At 41.5% G+C, this 20,602-nt stretch overlaps 1 protein-coding gene across 2 annotated transcripts; it reads left to right on the forward strand.

Annotated features, from left to right (window-relative positions):
- Positions 1-1,555: 1,555 nt before the first annotated feature.
- LOC120926422 (inosine-uridine preferring nucleoside hydrolase-like) lies at positions 1,556-20,563 on the forward strand. Of its 2 annotated transcripts, none has more exons than XM_040336321.1 (7): positions 1,556-1,699; positions 1,940-2,104; positions 5,772-5,957; positions 9,347-9,526; positions 11,617-11,728; positions 18,427-18,563; positions 20,234-20,563. In XM_040336321.1, exons 3-7 carry the CDS (start codon positions 5,775-5,777, stop codon positions 20,540-20,542), a joined length of 921 nt encoding a protein of 306 aa, XP_040192255.1. In that variant the 5' UTR covers positions 1,556-1,699; positions 1,940-2,104; positions 5,772-5,774; the 3' UTR covers positions 20,543-20,563. The 2 variants fall into 2 exon arrangements, with proteins under 2 accessions (XP_040192255.1, XP_040192256.1); XM_040336322.1 differs by having other exon boundaries at positions 1,940-1,996.
- The last annotated feature ends 39 nt before the right edge of the window (positions 20,564-20,602 follow it).

Below are 20,602 nucleotides of genomic sequence, written 5' to 3' on the forward strand. Positions count from 1 at the left end.
ACTCACAGCTATTACCCCTAGACCAAGTCAAGAAGGTAACCTAAATAGGCCGATCCTAAACTAAACAGCGGCTCCTTCGGGGGTGAGCTCTACATACTTATTTTGCAAAAATAAAACAGCTTTCCAATTATTCTTCACACTCGTACCTCACTGACTTTATGGCTGTTTCAAAACACGTATCCATTAATTCTGCCTTACTTCCTGGACAGACTTTAGATCATGACACGGGAAGGAGTTAACAAGCTGAGGGTAGATGATGCAGGGTATGTACTGAGATCAGTTGGTCAACTCCTTCCTTTGTCATGACCTAAAGTCTGTCTAGGAAGTGTATAGCGCAAAAAATAAAAACCGCAGAGGTGATCAAATACCACCAAAAGAAAGCTCTATTTGTGGGAGAAAGGACGTTAATTTTTTTTGGGTACAACGTCGCACAACCACGCAATTGTCAGTTAAAGGGACGCAATGCCGTATTGCGAAAAATGTCCTGGTCTTTAAGGGGGCAAATCTTCCCAGGGCTGAAGTGGTTAAAGCCGACACCGTTGCAGATTGCAGCCTATAATGGGCCCCCATCACCATAGAAACCTCAGCGGAGGCAGGATGGCAGCCTGGAAGCAACAATCTTCCTCAACACCGGGGCATTGCTTGGAGTGTAAACCCCTCCCTAACAGAAACTTTCACCCCCCCCCCCAAAAAATTGCCCTAGTACAAATCCTATTTTCATTTCCACCAATCTCCACTCCCAACACAATTCCCCCCTTCTTGTATAAATCATCCCCACCCTCCACGAAATCCTCCTCCCAACTCCACCTTCTAGAACAAATACCCCCCACCCCACACAAATCTGCTTATGCCACACCCCCCATAAAAATGTCAGACCCTATTTACAGTGAGGCTCAATGCTAATTCTGCTTCTGGGGCTCCTCCTCCTGAGGAGGAGCCTATGGGAAGCTGCCCATGGCTCTGACCTTGTGAATTTGTGATAGACAGGTGGCCATGAGAGATGCTGGCTGTCATAGAGAAGGTTGATCATAGTGTTGGGGACTTGGGGCACCACACAGTAGATGTGAGCCAAGTGCCCTTAGTGCCTGGTACTAGTGCACTCCTACAAGGTACATTACTAGAGCCAAGTACTCAAACTTGCTCCAGAACTCCGATCCATAGGATGCTGCCATTTTGCTGAAATCCTAGGACAGCCTGTGGAATCTGGGATGGTTGGGAGGTATGCCCCTTGTGTACTGAAACTAAATGTTATTGTGCAAGGAATGCTATTCAAAAGAATTTTTAGCTTCTGCTTATATTGTTAATTAACTTTCCTGAAGACTTTAATTTCTCCAATGTAAACATGTCTACAGCTAAGATTTATCCCATCCTATAGTTCTAGTCTATGTTATGTGTAGGTATTAACTTAAGGAATATTTTCTGTAGCTTTAGCACACATATAGTAGTAATACAGAATATGCTTATAGTTTTGTTCTGTTTAATGCTTTAGCTTGCGGAAATAAAATGATTAACCAGGGTAACAAAGGTTACATGTAATTGTGCAGATAAGCAGAGTGCCTAACAAGAGAAAATATACTATAGTGTCTGTGACGAGTACGTTTTTTTTGCTTTACAAAGATACATAAGTGTCTCTTGCTTGTATGCCTTTACATTTAAAACTCAGTTGCACTGCAAGGTGGTGGTTCTGAATTCCACAACAGTAAGTACTTTTTAAGCTCCTTGACTATAGGGTGAAACTATGCTTATTTAATGTCTGTTAAAGATAGCAGCTAAATACCTGTTAAGTGTGACTCGCTTTTAGACAAATGTTTATATTCCAAGATAACAAAATGCTTTTGCATATTTTGTATATAGTGGCACTTGTGTGTGTATTTTGTATATATTAAAGCTGCTAAGCTTGCCTTTTTAATTTAAAATAATTTATTTTGTATTTAAACAGTTTTACAGAGGAAGCTGTCTAATCTAAAAAAAGAAATTCCCAGGATCGCATTTATTGGCAAGTAGTTACAGTCTTACAGATTATTACTTTCCAACAGCGGGACCCCTGCTCCGAAATTGTCATAGAATTACTGTAGTTTTCCACAAGGATCCTCTCAAAGTAAAGGTAAGTGTGTAACAATGGGTCACCTAAAGCGGGGCTCAACATTTTAAAGACCTGAGCCTATCAGTGCCCATCAATGTACAGCCTCACCAGTGCCCATTAATGCACAGCCTCACCAGTGCCCATCAATGCACAGCCTCACCAGTGCATGGGGATCAGAGAGAAGAAAGGAAGAGGAGAGCCGGCCAGGTCACACAGAGTGGGTATCTCCCGCTGTGACACAGCTTTGATTTGAATTGCCCGGCGGCCGCTGTCACACAAAGTCCCGCCTCCTATGAAAGACATCACACATCCTTGCATTGGACCAGTGTGCTGTCTATCACAGGAGCTGGTCCAGAAGGCAGGACTTCATATGACTGCAGCCAATGGGCATTTCAAATCAAATCTGCATCACAACAGGAGATACCTGCTCGGTGTGACCCATCCGGCTCTTCTCTCTTCCCCAGGTTCCTTGCCGATCGCTAGGAGAATGGCTTTCATTCAGCCCCCTGAGGCAGCCCTACACTTGGCCTCAATTTTTTTTTCACTCACCAAATGTGAGCAAGTGAGTGGAAATTTTGAAGGCTGACCTAAAGGAGGGCTAGGGTTAGCGGGAGAGTTGGTGTAATGGAGGGCTTTGGGTTGGGCATCATGATTTGCTCTGCAAATGCTCCTGAACGCAGAAGACATCTGATATATTGAAGAAATTATTTTCCCAGTTATTTAAAATAATTTTAAAAGAGAAGCATAGGTTAACAAAAAACTGTATACTCACCTAGTTGGATGCAGCAGTGTCACTTGGGCAGAGAGCTGGTGACTGTCAGTTCCCGGCTCTCTGCTCTGCTCCTCCAGCGCTTACTGAAGCGCTGGGCTGTGGAGGGACGAGAGCAGCTGGCTCAGGCTTCCAGTGGCTCGTTCATAGGCTGATCCAGCTGCCGGGCCAGGCATCTGGATGATCCCGACTTTAAAGTTGGGATCTTTCTCGAGCCTGGACCGACTTAGTAACATCAGCTGACAGCGGGCTTTAGCTTTGTTGCTGTGGAGGTATGCAGGCTTAACCCTTTGGACTTTGTCATAGATGGATAGCAAGATATAGATATATATTTCTCCTGTTTGAGTGACAATTATGAAAAATTTTGCTATAATAAATCCTCAAAAAAAAAAAATTCTACCACAGTTTAGGCCGATACGTATTCTTTTACATATTTTTGGTAAAAATAATCGCAATAAGTGTATATTGTCTAAAAAATAGGGGATAGATTTATGGCATTTTTATTATTTATTTTTTGCTAGTAATGGCGGTGATCTGCGATTTTTATTGTGGCTGCGACATTGCGGCGAACAGATCGGACACTTTTGACACTATTTTGGGACTATTGACATTTATACAGCGATCAAAGCTAAAAATAGACACTTATTACTGTATAAATGTCACTGGCAGAGAAGGGGTTAAACACTAGGGGGCTAGGGGTTAAGTGTGTTCCCTGGATGTGTTCTAAATGTAGGGGGGGATTGGCTCACTACAACATGACAAAGATCACTGCTCCCGATGACAGGGAGCAGTAGATCCCTGTCAAGTTGCTAGATAGGACAGGGAATTGCCTTGTTTACATCTCCCAGTTCTGCCTCTCCTCTCGACAATCACGGGCCGCTGGCGAATATCAAGTTTGCGGGACCCGCGGCAGGCGTGTGCCTGCTATGCGAGAAATTTAAAGGGACTTACGGGAACTCACTTTTGCCTGCCTGTATCATTCTGCCGATGTATATTGGCATGCAGCGGTTGGCATGTGGTTAAACTGATTGTTTTAAAAAAAAAAAAAAAGCTTTACAAACATGTTATACTTGCCTGCTCTGTGCAGGGTTTTGCACAGAGCGGCCCGATCCTTCTTTTCTGGGGTCCCCCTGACTGTGCTTCTGTTCTCTCCTCTTCATTGGTATTTTCTGAACAAAAACAAAGCCTCGTCTGATTGGCTGAGGTGGAGACACGTCATCCACCTGGCTCTCCACCCCAGCCAATTAGAGAAAGTTTTGTATTAATAAATTAAAATACAAAGCTCCCAGTAAATGGATGAGCAGCTCTTAGCTCAATTTAATTTTGTTCCGGGGGTGGGAAGTTCCCATTTCACTGCCGGAACACAGCTTTGTATATGATATTCATACTGTGCTGAGAGCCACTGCATCTCTTAACAAAATAACTATTTTATTTGGACCAGCTTGGCCAAGACGAACTGTTTAAACTTCACAATCAGCTGGAATAGAGCTTTTAGTTTTGGACAAAGTTGGGAAGGATTAGAACCTCTTAAAGGAGTTGTAAAGGAAAAAAACAATTTGCTTAAAATTAATGTCTGCAAGGTAGATAGAATAGTGTAATGATTCTGTTAAAAAACTAATAAATACCTATTAAATTCCTTCATCTATATCACATCCGGCATTCTAGTTTCTGTTCTCTCATTCACTTCCTGGTTTGCATCGCTTGTTCATGTAAGAACTAAATTTCCCAGTATGCATTGCGGGACGCCCAGTAATTCACACCTCCTTGAAGTCTCTAACACGTAGAGAGCGTCCTGCCGCACAGATGTAGTTCCCAGGAGGGGGTGAGCACGTTACTGACCACCACAGTAAACCCTCCTGTCACGGTGGACAGTAAAATCAGACAAGCAGGAAGTGAACAGAACAGAGAAGAAATAGAGCAACTTCTGAGCAAAAACGAAAAATGTGGAAGTGAAAAGAGGAATGTCTGCAGGTAAAGGATGCTTATTATGAAAAAAAATGTTTTCCTTTACAACCCCTTTAGCTTTTTACTACTGCATCCCTATTTACAAGATTACCACTGACAACTTGTCCATTGAATAGTCATCAGACAAAGCAAAAATGAGGGGAAAAAACATCTTCCTTGCCAAATAAGTGTGAGAAAGGTTTGAAATCTTTGTCGGGATTTGGGGGTTTTCTGTGTACCCATGAAGATTTTACCATATCCAGTTATGTCCAGTTGACATAAAAAAGAGCAAAATCTCCACTACGAGGACACCATATTTAGAAATCCGACAGAGGTTCCATTTCTTTCATGCTCTATCCAATACAAAGAAAAAAAATGGCTGAAGTTTAGTTTTTAATGGTTCCGTAGGAAGATTTTCCTTTTTACCAGATGGAACTATTGGGTTCAAAGACATATTATCATAGGTTATTGATTAGAGCTGTAGTAACAATACTTATCTACGAAGGGGAATGGGGGGAAAATTTGTTACATGATGATTTGGAAGTATATGGGTAAAACCTCAACCAGAACCATTTTTTTTTTTTTAGATATACTGTACTTCAAAAAGTCTTAGTAACTGGTGCTGAGGTGAAGTTATCAGATCAGTATACCTTGTAAAATTGCTTTTTTCAAAATGTATTTTATGGTGATGGTTATACATAGCAAAAACATGGTGCAAACCATAGATTTCAATGACCTTCCTGGATCACTGGCACATTAACAGGCTGTTAAGTGACTCTTTGCTTGGACAGCAATTTATGCAACTATGGTTAATATTTGTTAATCTATTGTGAATGAATATCCAGCATCTGTTGACTTAGACTCTTGCACAGCTAACAGAGAGAATTATTTTTCTTCTTGGAATACTTTCAAGTGCTCTGTTTTAAAATTTGAATTATTTGCTAGTATAAAATATTTTAATTTTTCTTTTTAAAGAAAATGCCTAAAAAGTTGTTGCTGGTGGATGTGGACTGTGGGCTGGATGATGCCCAAGCCTTGATGATGGCTCTGGCAGCGCCTGAGGTTGAGATTCTTGGGATAACTTGTTGTTTTGGGAACACCACGGTTGAAAACGTCTGCAGGAATGTACTGCGTGTTCTCCAAGTGTGTAAAAGGATGGAGGTAATCCCTACATTAATTTTATTTATAGCAAGAGATATGCAACATTTACCTTATTGGGGGGGGGGGCACTTCTCAACTACCAGGATCTTCCAGCTTGGCTTGCCCAAGTGTCACATTTGCTGCTATGGAGAGAGAGGGGGAGTAGAAAAAAACTGTAAGGCCTCGTACACACGACAGAGTTTCTCGGCAGAATTCGGCGAGAAACTCGGTCAGAGCCGGATTCTGCCGAGAAACTCTGTCGTCTGTACACTTTTGGCCCGATGGAGCCGCCGAGGAACTCGTCGAGAAAATAGAGAACATGTTCTCTATTTTCTCGTTGTTCTATGGGAGAAGGCGGCCCGCCGAGCTCCTCGGCGGCTTCATCCCTGAACTCGACGAGGAACTCGATGTGTTTGGCACGTCGAGTTCCTCTGTCGTGTGTACGAGGCCTGAGGGGGCTGCTTAACTCAAACGGGAGAAATAACCTGCCCAATCAACAGCACCGTCAAACAGTGGCTCACTGGTGGGGGCCTCCATTAGACATTTGATCATTGCCCAATCTATTAAAAAAAAATTGGCTCTGTCTGGATACCCTAATGATTTTATTTTAGATAAATTATTTTAATATAAATTACTTTGTCAACGTGATACCATAAAAAAAAAAAAGGTATTCTCTGTGCACAATCTTGCAGCAGTCTTGCATGCTGAGATCGGTCAGTATGCAAGACTGCTGACTGCATTATCAGACATATAGATTACTCCTGAAGCAGTCATGTTAATTAATAGACCACCTTGTCTACACACAGTTTTCTTCTTTTGCCTTGGCAATTTAAATACATTTATTTTCTCAACAACTTCTGTTGAACAACAGCCAGAGCTTTTGAAAATGATCGATAGACAAAAATCAGTTCTGGAAATTACCATTGTGTTCACCAGATACAGTATATTACGTCTAGAGCTTTTCGAATATGTAAGTTCCATGATTGAAGGTATTGTTTTTTTTAAATTGCATTTAATAGTGTTTCTAAGGTGACTAGACACAATAAATGTAATTGATATTTTAAAGACTATGGTAATCTCTTTCTGTCAAAGATGCCCCTTATACAAAGAGAACTGTTATAAGTAATGTAATGGTATTAGTTTGCATGATTTAGATGCTTACTTTCTGATTAGAGACCAGCGCTAGGTGTAGATGTAAATGTGGACTGCAGAAAAAAAAAGTGTACTCTTGGTAAACTTGTATCACTCTCTTTAGCAGAAATTACTTTTTTTGTAGGCGTTTTGGATAACTGTCTACAAGTTATTCTTTGGTGGATTTTTTAGCGTGCTTTGGATCATTATGAAGTTAAAAAAGTATTTCCAGTTCAACTTCAACTTTTGAACAGAGGGCCTCACACTTTGATACAATGCAGAATTCATACTTGATTGACTGCAAGCTGCCCATGCCTTAAAGCAGAAATACAACCATACATTTCCACCACCATGCTTCACAGCTGGTATAAGGTTCCTCTCTTGCAGTGGCGGCACTAGGGGGGGAGAGGGGGCCGTGGCCCCACCAACATTATACTGTGCCCCCCATAACTAAAACACTTTTATTTTGTATTTGTAGCAGGTGCCCCAAGGCTCCGCATCTTGCTTTGGCCAACGTCGGAATAACACAGGCTATCCTGAGAGGGAGAGCATCCCTATTAGTTCTTCCCCCTCCTTCTCCTCGCTGATACTCTGCATAATGTGAAGCAGGGAAGCAGGGAGGAAGCAGACCAGGCGTCCGCCTGGTCTGCTTCCTCCCTCTGCATCCTCATTGGCAGGGAGGAGAGCGACTTGCAGGAAGGACTCCACCAGCAGCACCGGATTCTAGGACATATAGTCAAGGCCCCTTAGTGTGCCCCTTGGTCCCCCCAAGAGGCAATCAGATTTTCCCTGGATCAACTTTACCTAAGGAAGGATTTTTCCCCTGATGTAGCAAATTGGATCAATAAAACACTGACCCTGGATATCTGAGATTTGGATAAGAAAGGCTCCACCTACTTACTGATGGAAGATCTAAATGATATTGTACAATTATAGTGTACTGCCAGCATAAAGCTACATTCACATGGGCGTTTGTGTGCGGATACTCTACGACATTTAGAGGGGGCCTCAGGATGCAGCAACAGTCTCTGCCATGGCTGCAAACCTAGTGGCCGATTTACCTGCAGACAGTTTGTGGGGCAGCCAAACCGCCACAGAAATGCTGACTCTGGATACACACTGGCTGTTTCCAGGGTTGGTATTTGCATGTAACACTAGGATAAGTGGTTATATACGAACAGCAGCAATGCCTGCCATTAATTTGTAAACATTACAAATCTGACAGCTGCCACTGACATATGCATCTGTTCACTGATTATTGCCTTAGTATCCTTTCACAGGGGCGTCATCAATTCACTCACATTTAGAAAAAAAACTGAATACTGATCCAGGTTACATTAGTTTGCACATCCATCTTCAGTTCAGTTAACATCTGTAAAGTATAAACGAAAAAAATGTTTCCTGCCTAAAAGCGGACAAACAGAATGGACGTAAATAGATGACATCCATTTTACATACATTCAGATATCACTAAATGGAAAAAGGAAGCAGTCTTGTTTGGTTTAAAAACAAAACAAAATGGACACCAATGTAGGCGGATGTAAACAGATGATCATATCTGTTTACATCCGAAAACCCATAGGAATGAAGTGCTGTCCATTTTCCACCTGAAAATGGACAGATGGAGAAACCCTCAAACACAATGACCAAGTGGAAGGACTCTAAAGAGGTTTTAGTCACTGACACCTAATCTGAAGCACCTCATTCTAATTGTATAGATTTTAAGTAGTGGTAAATTTATTTTTCCCGCTTGACAAATCTGCATTTTTGACCATTTTTATATTTTGATAATAAATACACCGCCAATTTTATGTGTCATTTGTTTAAGTATATCACTTTAATTTGTTGGTGCTATCTGAAGCCGGTTCACACAGGGGCGGCACGACTTAGGGGGCGACTCGGCCAGGCGACATGAAGACGACATCTAAGGCGACTTGCAAAATGACTTCTGTATAGAAGTCAATGCAGGTCGCCCCCGAAGTAGTACAAGAACCTTTTTCTAAGTCGGAAGAAACTTGCGTCGCTCCTATTAGAACGGTTCTATTCACTAGAATGGGACGCGACAGGTCAGGCGGCTGCGTCGCCTGACGAGTCGCCCCAGTGTGAACCGGGTCTTAGGATCCAATGTTTACTTTTTCAACCTATTTGAACAAGAAAACAATTTCCATGGAGTGTTCTGCCTTTTTCACATGACTGTATCTGTATAAAGAACTACACAAAGAATAATAATAAACTGACTTGGTGCATTGATACTGTTTTAATTATTATTATTTTTTTAGATTCCTGTTTTTTGTGGAGCATCTCAATCATTATTAGGAGACATTAATCAAGAATATGAACATTTTGGAGGTGATGGGTTAGGAGATGCGGGAGACCCAAACAGTCCAGGACTGGACCACATACAAGAAGAGGATGCTGTCCATGCTTTAATAAGGATAATCAGTCAGTATGAGGGCCAAGTAAGATGTTTTAATTACTGTTCTCTTACAGTGTGAGAAAGGAGCTCAGCTGATATTAGACATATCCCTGTATGAAGGGCATGTCTGTTCAACAATTTAATCTGTTAGGCCAAGATACGAAAAGGTTAGAAGGTGGGGGTGGACACTTATTACTCCTTCCTACTGCTGGAATAGCACTCCTTGATACCAGAGACTAAAAGACTATAGAAATCCCTATCGCTCAGTACAAACTTCAATCCTGATTGTGCTCTAGTGCTTCTCTTCAATTCAGGAGTCTGAGCAGGAAATATGAACAAACCATACCCAACCATCACTTTGTAATTGACTTCCATGCCATGAGTGGTTACTTAGTTTACTTCAAATTTAACCCCACTGTCAGTTTAATGCATTTGATACACACACAGTAATAAAAAAAAATGTATTTACTTAAATTTTTCTACATGGTAAGGGCATTGAAAATTGCATTCCTATATTAGGCACACTGTGACTTGGCGTGCAGGAGTACTAAGGGGTCTTCAGCTATGGGATTGTTCACTCGGCAGTGCTTTGCTGCGTACCTACTAGGGAAACAGGGCAGCACATCAAAACGTAGAGAATGTTGTTTTTATGTACAAATAGAACTGTAAGCATTGGCCTAGAACCAAATGCACCCCACAGACCACTTGAGGGAGGCACATCAGACTCCTCTCTGCAGGTTAGTGTCTGTAGTTCATCTGCTACAATGCTGACCTGTTTTGCAGCGTCCCGTGTCTGTTACCTGCTATACCTATTTATTTCAGGTACTTATATAGTGCTGACAATTTACGCAGCACTTTACATATATTGTATGTAGCACCCTTTATTGTGTGCTAGAAGTTAGTATAGGCAAAATACAGTTTGGCTCCGGGCTAAGCCTGAGCCATGGAATCTGGGTCAGGGTTCATTAAAGTTCAAGCCTGGATGACTTATCCTGGCAGTTTTCTGGTGCCTCCCCCTTGGTCTAGGAGGTTGGAGAATCTTCTAGCATTAGAGGGTGGGGGATAGGAGAAGCAATGCAAATTTATCAGGCCTCAGCCAATCCCCAGTAATGGGCTGGCTGGGGGCAGAGAATACTTTATAAAAAATATGCCAGCAGGGGCAGTTGGGAGGAAGATGGAGATACAATGCTGAGAGGGCTTTGGTGGCCCTCAGGGGTGCCCCCTAGTTTGTGTGTCCTTTTTTGGGCCAGGGCTCGGGTGCTGGTGGGATCCTGGTGTAGAGAGGCAGCCAGGAGGGCAGGTAAAACGGGCAGCTGCAACCAGGTGGGCTGGCAGTGCTTGAAGACGTAGTGCTGGGATCAGTGGCCACAGAGGAGAAGTTACATGCTATTTCAGTATATTATTATTGTTTAGGTACTTATATAGCGCCACCAATTTACGCAGCGCTTTACATATACAATGTACATTCACATCGTATATCTGAGCTACACTTAAAGTGTAACTGCGAGTTATTGCCTGTAATGGGCTGTTGCTAAATCTGACTGGAAGCGTGTCAGATCATCTCAAGTGTGTTTTCAGCTAGAGCAAGCAAGTGTTTGTGCATGAGCAGAAGAGACTGTATTTATAAAGTTGTCCCTAAAGTTGTTAAAGTCAAGTGGGCATCCCATGCCCTCCCATCCCTATCCAAGTTGTTAGACCTCTAATGGATAACAAAAACAAAGCCACAGACTGTTCTCTGACTCTGGTGCTGCGTGTACATTTACATCAGTCCCTGCTCCTTAAAATCAAGGGTCTCTAAATCATAATTATGCAAACACATATTAGGGCCAGTTTTGGATAGTAGCCAGTTAACCTACCAGCATGTCTTTTAGGGTGTGGGAGGAAACCAGAGTACCTGGAGGAAACTTGCATCATACAGGCAGAACATGCAGACTCCATGAAAATAGTGCCATGACTGGGATTCAAACCAACAACCCTAGTGCTGCTAGGTTGAAGTTATAACCACTGTATTATTTTTGTATTTACTGCTTAAAAAATGTGATAGAGAAATGTGAGAGACAGAGAAGGTAACTACTCGGTTTTCTGTATTTATCTGTGATAATTTGTTTTCTTTTCTGTGTGTTGTGTAAAAAGATCAGCGTAGTAGCAGTGGGGCCCTTGACCAATCTGGCTATGGCAGCGAAAATTGATCCTACTCTTCCAAAGAAGATTAAAAAACTGTATATCATGGGAGGGAATATGGAAGGTAATCATCCTTATGAATCTCGTTATTATTATTATTGCAAAGCTTCATGTGTAAGACCAGCCATAGACAAGCAAATATCTGAGAACACCAGGCAGGGGGACAGCTACCTCAGACAATAGCTGGTACCTGACCCAAACCTTATCTGACCTAATGGTGCATAAATTAGGAGCATCATTTGTTCAATCATATTGAGCTTATGGGATTATATGCAAGGTAAATCAGACATCACACAAACAAAAATGACATGAACATTAAAACTCAACGTGCACTTGAATAGACTTGTGTCCAAAACTTGGATAATAAACGATAAGGGGGATTCTGCTTTTGACTCCGACTCAGAGTAGCGGAAAATACCATCCAGTATGTCAAGCAGATCAGTTGACCCGGGTCAATACTTGAATGTTACACAGTATCTGGCATAGAGGCTGTGTACAGCGGGGAACATAATTATTTGATCCCCTGCAGATTTTGCAAGTTTGCCCACTTACAAAGAAATTAAGGGTCTATAATTTTTTATCATAGGTGTATTTTAAATGATAGAGACAGAATATCAACCAAAAATCAGGGATGATTTTTTTTTTTTTTTTATTAAATTTATTTTAACCACTTAACCCCCGGACCATATTGCTGGTCAAAGACCAGGCCACTTTTTGTGATTCGGCACTGCGTCGCTTTAACTGACAATTGCGCGGTTGTGCCACGTGGCTCCCAAACAAAATTGGTGTCCTTTTTTTTACCACAAATAGAGCTTTCTTTTGGTGGTATTTGATCACCTCTGCGGTTTTTAGTTTTTGCGCTATAAACAAAAATAGAGCGACAATTTTGAAAAAATTTATATTTTTTACTTTTTGCTATAATAAATATCCCCCAAAAATATATAAAAAAACAATTATTTTCCTCAGTTTAGGCCGATACATATTCGTCTACATATTTTTCGTAAAAAAAAAAATCAGCGTTTATTGATTGGTTTGCGCAAAAGTTATAGCGTTTACAAAATAGGGGATAGTTTTATGGCATTTTTATTAATATTTTTTTTTTACTAGTAATGGCGGCGATCAGCGATTTTTTTCGGTACTGCAACATTATGGCGGACACTTCTGACACATTTCTGGGACCATTAGCATTTTTATAGCGATCAGTGCTATAAAAAATGCATTGATTACTATAAAAATTACACTGGCATGGAAGGGGTTAACACTAGGGGGCGAGGAAGGGGTTAAGTATGTTCCCTGGGTGTGTTCTAACTGAAGGGGGGGGTGGACTGACTAGGGGAAATGACTGATCGCTGTTCATACATTGTATGAATAGACGGTCTGGCATTTCTCCCCTGACAGGCCCGGGAGCTGTGTGTTTACACACACAGCTCCCGGTTCTCGCTCTAACGAGCGATCGCGGGTGCCCGGCATGCGTGCCCAGGATCAGGGACGAGCGGGGGGCGCGCACCCCTATTGGCTGCTGGGAGAGATGACGTATAGCTACGTGATCTCGCCCCGCAGAGCCGACCTGCCGCCGTATAACTGCGGCGGCTGGTCGGCAAGCAGTTAATAAAATGCTTTTAGAATAAAAATCTATCTAAAGATAGTTTTCTATTTAAGATACAATATTAATTTAGTTTATACAGCTTGAAATGGAGCTTAATTATGTAGCATGAGGCTAGGGTATATATTCTGCAATATTTACATTTACACATTCAATGAATCCAAGCTCTGCCAGCTGAGATAACATGCAGTGCATTGATGCAGTCACAAAATTTCACAGTAACCATGAGATAAAAGTTCAGGAATTTTCCTTTATACCATTGTTTTGCAAATTTATGTACACTACAAACTGTATGATTGAATCAGTTCTGATATCGCTGTTTTACTAATCTGACTTATGAGCTTATTATTCGATATAGGAATAAATAAGTCCTTACATTTAAAGATCACCTGTCATTTCAGATCCTTCATGGCAGTGCCTGTTATTAACCGTCCACTCACCTGCTGCCGCACGTCCCTCACTTTGTTGTGTCACTGCTGCATCACCAGTCATTGCATTAAAGTAAATGGGACTGTTGGCGAGTCAACAGCGAGTCACAGATGACAGTTGCACTTTAAAAATTATGATTTAAATTGAGTGGATTTAAATCAAGCCTTTTTACTAATGATTTAAATCCATATTTAAACCGACTTGATTTAAATCAATTCCACACTGCTAAAAATTCAGAAAAAACACATAAAACAAATGCCATCACGTAAGTTGAAGTTCAGTGAGTAAAATAAGTATTTGATCCCCAAGCAAAACATGACTTAGAACTTGGTGGAGAAACCCTTGTTGGCAAGCACAGAGGTGATGTACGCACGATCATTTTTCAGCATGAAAGAAAACGTCGTTTTTCAGCATGTTAAAAAAACGAAGTTTTTCCAACTTCATCATTAAAACGACGTTGCCTACACACCATCGTTTTAAAAAAATGATCTAGCAAAGCGCGGGGACGTACAACACGTACAACGGAACTATATAGGGGAAGTTCCATTCGCCTTGGGGCTGCTTTAGCTGATTCCGTGTTAGTAAAAGACGATTCATGCTTTTTTGTCTGTTACAGCGTGATGAATGTGCTTACTCCATTATGAACGGTAGTTTTACCAGAACGATTGCTCCCGTCTCATAACTTGCTTCTGAGCATGCGCGGGTTTTTAACATCGTTTTAGCCCACACACGATCATTTTTTACAACCCGAAAAACGACATAGTTTAAAATGACGTTAAAAAATGCAGCATGTTCGATTTTTTTTTTGTGTAGTTTTTCAGAACCTGAAAAATGATGTGAAGCCCACACATGATCATTTATAATGACATTTTTTAAAAACAACGTTTTTTTCATGCCGAAAAATGATCGTGTGTACGCGGCATAAGACATTTCTTGTAGTTGGTGACCAGGTTTGCACGCATCTCGGGAGGGATTTTGGTCCACTCTTCTTTACAGATCTTCTCTAAATCCTTAAAGGGTCACTAAAGGAATTTTTTTTTTTAGCTGAAATGACTGTTTACAGGGCATAGAGACATAATAGTTAACTGATTCCTTTTAAAAATGATTAAAAATTGATAAAAAAACAATCATATAATGTGCCTACAGTGTAGTTTCGTTTTTGCTGTTGTTTGCTGGTTCTCTGATGTACAGAGAGCCACTAGAGGGCAGTCAGCCAATAGAGAGCAGTGATACTTTGTCTAAAACTCCTCAGCACCAATCCAGTTTCGTTTTACACACAGTAATCACACCTCCTTGATTAGTGACCACAGTGAGAAATCTCCCAGTACTGTGGTTATCAGGAAACAGGCAACCAGGAAGTGTCCAAAACAGAGAGGATTTACAGCAACATCAAAGCAAAAACGAACAATGAGGACATGAAACCAGGACTGCAGCAAGGTAAAGGAAGCTATTTAGCTAAAAAAAAAAATTCCTTTAGTGACCCTTTAAGGTTTCTTGGCAAGTTTCAGCTCCCTCCATACATTTTCTATAGGATTAAGGTCTGGCCCCTCCATAAGACACTCCTTTGTTGCCTTGGCAGTATGTTTTGGGTCATTGTTATGCTGGAAGACCCATCTTTAGTGTTCTGGCTGAGGGAAGAAGGTTCTCATCCAAGATCTTACAATACATGGGCCTGCCCATTGGCCTTTCAATGCCGCAAAATCAGCCTGTTCCTTTTAGCAGAGAAATAGCCCCAAAGCGTCATGTTTCCACCTTCGTGCTTGACTGTAGGGATGATGTTCTTGGGGTCATAGTCATCATTTTCTTCCTCCAAACACGAGTCAAGTTCATGCCAAACAGCTAAATTTTGGTCTCATCTTACCATAGCACTTTCTCCTTTAATTTCTTTGTAAGGGGGCAAACTTACAACATCTGCAGGGGATCAAAAAAAAAATTCCCCACTTTTATATGTGTTTTTCTTTAGGGGGGGGGGTAGTATTAACTAGTTGTTGCCAGCAAGAAAGGGAGGGGGAGCCCCAGCATGCAGATTATTAAAAGTGAAAAGTAGGTATGGGCAACATTATTATTCACAGTTACAACTGCTTCCCAAAAGCTGGTAATCACAGGGAGTGTCTGATAGGCCTGATGGACAATTTTAAATAGGATGAGTCTATCTCTCAATGAGACTAGGTGATGAAAGGTAAGATCCGATACTTTTTCCCAATCCTCGTCGTCTAGATCTGGGATGTCCCTCAGCCACCTCTACCTGAGATTAGAAAGGTCAGTGAGAGGTCAAAACGAGATGGTTATATGGTACGGAGGTGAGTTTTTCTGAACACTCTGTCCGAAGTGGATATAAAAAGTCTACACACCCCTGTTAAAATGTCAGGTTTCTGTGATGTAAAAAAATGAGACAAAGATAAATCATTTCAGATTTTTTCCCCCACCTTTTTAATGTGACCTATACACTGTAAAACCCAGCTGATCAACAAACTGAAATCTTTTAGGTGGAGGGAAGTAAAAATAAAAAACAAAAATAATATGGTTGCATAAGTGTACACACCCTTAAACTAGTACTTTGTTGAAGCACCTTTTGATTTTATTATAGCACTCAGTCTTTTTGGGTATGAGTCTACCAGCATGGCACATCTTGACTTGCCAATATTTCCCACTGTTCTTTGCAAAAAACACTCCAAATCTGTCAGATTGTGAGGGCATCCCCTGTGCATAGCCGTCTTCAGATTATCCCAAAGATTTTTAATCTAATTCAGGTCTGGGCTCTGGCTGGCCATTCCAAAACTTGAATCTTCTTCCCTTTCATGTTTAGCTTTCTAGCAAAAGCCTGAAGGTTTTGTGTCAATATTGACTGGTATTTGGAACTGGTCATAATTCCCTCTACTAAGATCTCTGTTCAAGTTGAAGAAAAACAGTCCAAAAGCATGATGCTGCAACCACCATGCTTCACTGTGGGTATGGTGTTCTTTTGGTGATGTGTAGTGTGTTTTAGCTCCAAACCGATTTTTTTTGAATTATAGCCAAAAAAAGTTCAACCTTGGCTCCATCAGACCATAACATAATTTGGATGTTTTTCTTCATAAAAAACAGGCTTCCGTCTTGCCACTCTACCCCATAGCCCAGACATATGAAGAATACAGGAGATTGTTGTCACATGAACCACACAGCCAATACTTGCCAGATATTTCTGCAGCTCCTTTAATGTTGCTGTAGGCCTATTGGCAGCCTCCCTGACCAATTTTCTTATTTTCATAAATTTTGAAGGAATGTCCAGTTTTTGGTAATGTCACTGTTGTGCCATATTTTCTCGACTTGATGAGGACTGTGTTCCATGGTATATCGAATGCCTTGGAAATTCTTTTGTACCCTTCTCCTGACTGATACCTTTTAACAATGAGATCCCTCTAATGCTTTGGAAGCTCTCTGTGGAACATGGCTTTTGCTGTAGGATGCAACTAAGAAAAAGTCAGGAAAGACCTACTAGAACAGCTGAACCTTATTTGGGGTTAATCAGAGGCACTCGAAATTATGGCAGGTGTAAACACAACTAGGTCCCCAGTTATAAGAGGGTGTGCACACTTATGCAACCACATTATTTTATTTTTACTTCCCCTCCCTAAAATATTTCAGTTGGTTTTTCAATTGAGTTGTACAGTTTATAGGTCACATTAAAGGTGGAAAAAGTTCTGAAATGATTTATCTTTGTCTATTTTTTATATCACAGAAACCTGACATTTTAGACTTTATTTATATGCACTGTACATGTTCCAAATCAGATTACATCATCTGATTACATCATCATCTGCAATGACCGTCATGGGAACTGGCAACCAATAGCATAGGACAACTGTAAGTATTTAAACAAGAGGCAGGAACATAAAACGTGAGGAAAGGGAGACAAATGGAGTTACTATCAACCACATGCGAAATTAGTTTCATTTTAAACTTGGTCCATGCCTGCTGTTCAAGGAAAAAAATACAAGTGTGGCAAGGTAGGATTATATCACAGTACCAAAGTAGTATGTGGCTAACTTCTCGAGCTATGCCCGTTTTCCAAGCCTTGAGGGTAGTAAGCATAGAGGGGGTCAATTAATGAGTGGCCTTGGGTCCTCTGAATAAGAGGCTTTGGAGGGCCTCTAAAGAATGTAAGATCGCAGCTTCCAAGGCAGTAGCTGAATTGGATACATCAGGACACAGCCACCACTGGGCAGTCACCAATTGGGAAGCTATGTTAAATGTTTTATGATAATCAGGAAGGACCAGACCATCCCTAGAGGTGGAGTCACATCAAGATGGTCAGTTTATATCTAGGGGGTGGGGGCCCAACAGTAAGGAGGAAAATAGTTGGTTCAACCGTTTAAAGAGAGATTACAGAATCCATTGTGGGGATTGTCGAAAAAGGTTGGTAAACCTAGGGAGAATCTTCATCTTTAGTAGGTTAATGCGATCTAAAAGGAACAAAGGCAAGTTTTCCCATGCTTTTAATTGTGCCTTAAAAACTGGATACACGAGAGATTGGGGTCTACATAGTTACATTTTTAGAAACAGTCACCTTCAAATATTTCAAAACTTCAACTCATTGTAATTGAAGATTAGATGAGGCAGATTAATTGCCATCTTTATTGCATGTTCTAAAAGCCATGATCAATTGTGTTGTACATCAACTGAATTCCTGTTAAGAATTCATGATATGCAGTCAACTCTAAATGAGACGTATAATTTTGTCTTTGCTTTAGGTAGAGGAAACAGGACCGTATGTGCTGAATTTAACTTCTACCTGGATCCAGAAGCTGCTTTTATAGTAACAAATGAATTTACATGTCCCATCTTTATTGCTGCCTTAGAGTTCACTAGGGAAAATAGCCTAACAATGGTAAGACATTTTCTTTTTGCAATCTCTATAGTCATAACTCAACCCATGTCATTTTCTCATGATTGTTTTTCTTTAATTACATATCGTTTGCTGGATAATTGGTCAGTAGCTCAGGAAAGTGTATCGCAGCATACATTTGTAGCACCCTTTACCCTAGGTATGTGCTAGAATAGGATTTTTCTAGGTGAACTGACAGCGCAGGTAAATTTAGGAAGGCCTATGCTTCAGGTTAGGCACACTTGTTTTAATATGGGGCCTGGTTAGTATAGCAGTGGGCGTGGCCACCTGTGCTCTAGTTCTGAGGCGCCTCCCCTGTCTCTGGGGAGTATGTACAGAGAAGGAGGCAGGGACTGGAGTGGCAGGCAGCTTGTGTGGGAGCTCTGACCAATCCCCACTTGGTATTTGCAGGGGGCGGGCCTCCTATATAAGCCTCCTATATAAGCCGAGGTAACATGCCACTGGGAAGCATTGTTGGCTGGGGAGAGGTTAAGGATGGAGTACTAAACAGTGGCAGAGGCCCTACCCCTATCCAGGGGTGGGGGGGTGTGAGGCCCGGTGGAGGAGCCCGGTAGAGGGTCTGGAGGCTGTTGGAACGTACGTCCAGATAAAGTCCTCCATCATGGACTCGGGGCAGGAGAAGATCAGCGAGTGTACCACAGTGGAGTGCTGGGTGCAGAGGCATGCCAGGGAGTCTGTGAGGGAGCTTCGTCATTACATTGCCAGTGATGAGGAGTCCTGGATCAGATCAGAGAGAGACTGTGGGGAAGAGTGTCAAGCCTATGTAGCCTGAGGGCGCAAGATTTGCAGGTCGGCTATCTGGGATCAGTAGTCCATCACCAAGTACAAGCTGTTTAACTACTAGGCCCCCCTCCCCCCGGGAGGGGAACTGCAGGCCTCCGGCCTAGTAACTACACAGTAAATTACCACCAAATACAAATAATTACAGCCAGCAATCTGGGATTATACAGGGTGGTCACTTGTCATAATAAAGATGATGGCATGGGATCCAATAGTTTTACAGTGGAAGTTTCGTGCAGGAGGAGATAAGTCCTGGGAGCAACAGTCTGCATGGTATTGATGCAGAGGAGGAGGAGTAATAGCCTGCACGGTGTGATGCAGGGGAAAAGACTGTAAATGTCAGAAGTACATCAGTTCTTAAAGGCTAAATTATCCAATTTATCTACGTTCACTAAAATATGATGGCAAAGCAACATGTTCTATGGGCATCCCATATCCTCCTTACCCCATCCAAGTTATATCCCCCAATAAACAAAACAACGCAAATGACTGTTCATTGTCTCTGAGGTGATAGACGAAGGTCTGGCAGCAGGGTGATATGGTGGATGTTTGTAACTAGTAGCAACCAACCACATGAAGGAAAAGTCTTCAAACAAATGAAGTGGGGTGCCTGAGGGGCATTCATGATAATAGATCAAAATATATACGTTTGCACAAATGATGCAGTTACTATAATGTGGTGCTGTAACTACTGGTAAAGAAACACATACATTGCATACTTGTTTGTCTGGATAAGACTGGAAACTGCACCCCACAACCCACGCAAATGTTTTAGCAACTTGAGTAAATAAAAGTTGACAACTGGTTATTATTAGTCTTTAACACCTATTATTAACCTTATTACTTAACACAAACCTTTCTCCTGCTTTCAGGAGTATTTCAGAAACTGGGTGGAGCAAGACACTGACAAAGCCAGATTTATGAAGAAGATCACAGCTAAGTGGCAACAGAAATATGGTTTCGTTTCGTATGACTCTTACGCCATGGCTGCAGCAATTGATGAAAGCATTGTAACAGAGTACCTAGAGTGCGCAGCGAGTGTGGAGCTTCATGGCAGATATGCCAGAGGGATGTTGGTGCTCGACACTGAGGATAAGTGGAAGAAACAAAAGAAAGTCATTCTGATGAAAAAATGCAACCTAGAAAAATTTAAAGAACGATTATGGGCTGCTCTTCAATAAAATAAATAGAACTGCATTTGACTGGTGAGCATTTTTAACTTGAACGACAACTTGGGTGAG

Source organism: Rana temporaria, chromosome 2 (assembly GCF_905171775.1).
Source record: "Rana temporaria chromosome 2, aRanTem1.1, whole genome shotgun sequence".
Classification (NCBI taxonomy): Eukaryota; Metazoa; Chordata; class Amphibia; order Anura; family Ranidae; genus Rana; species Rana temporaria.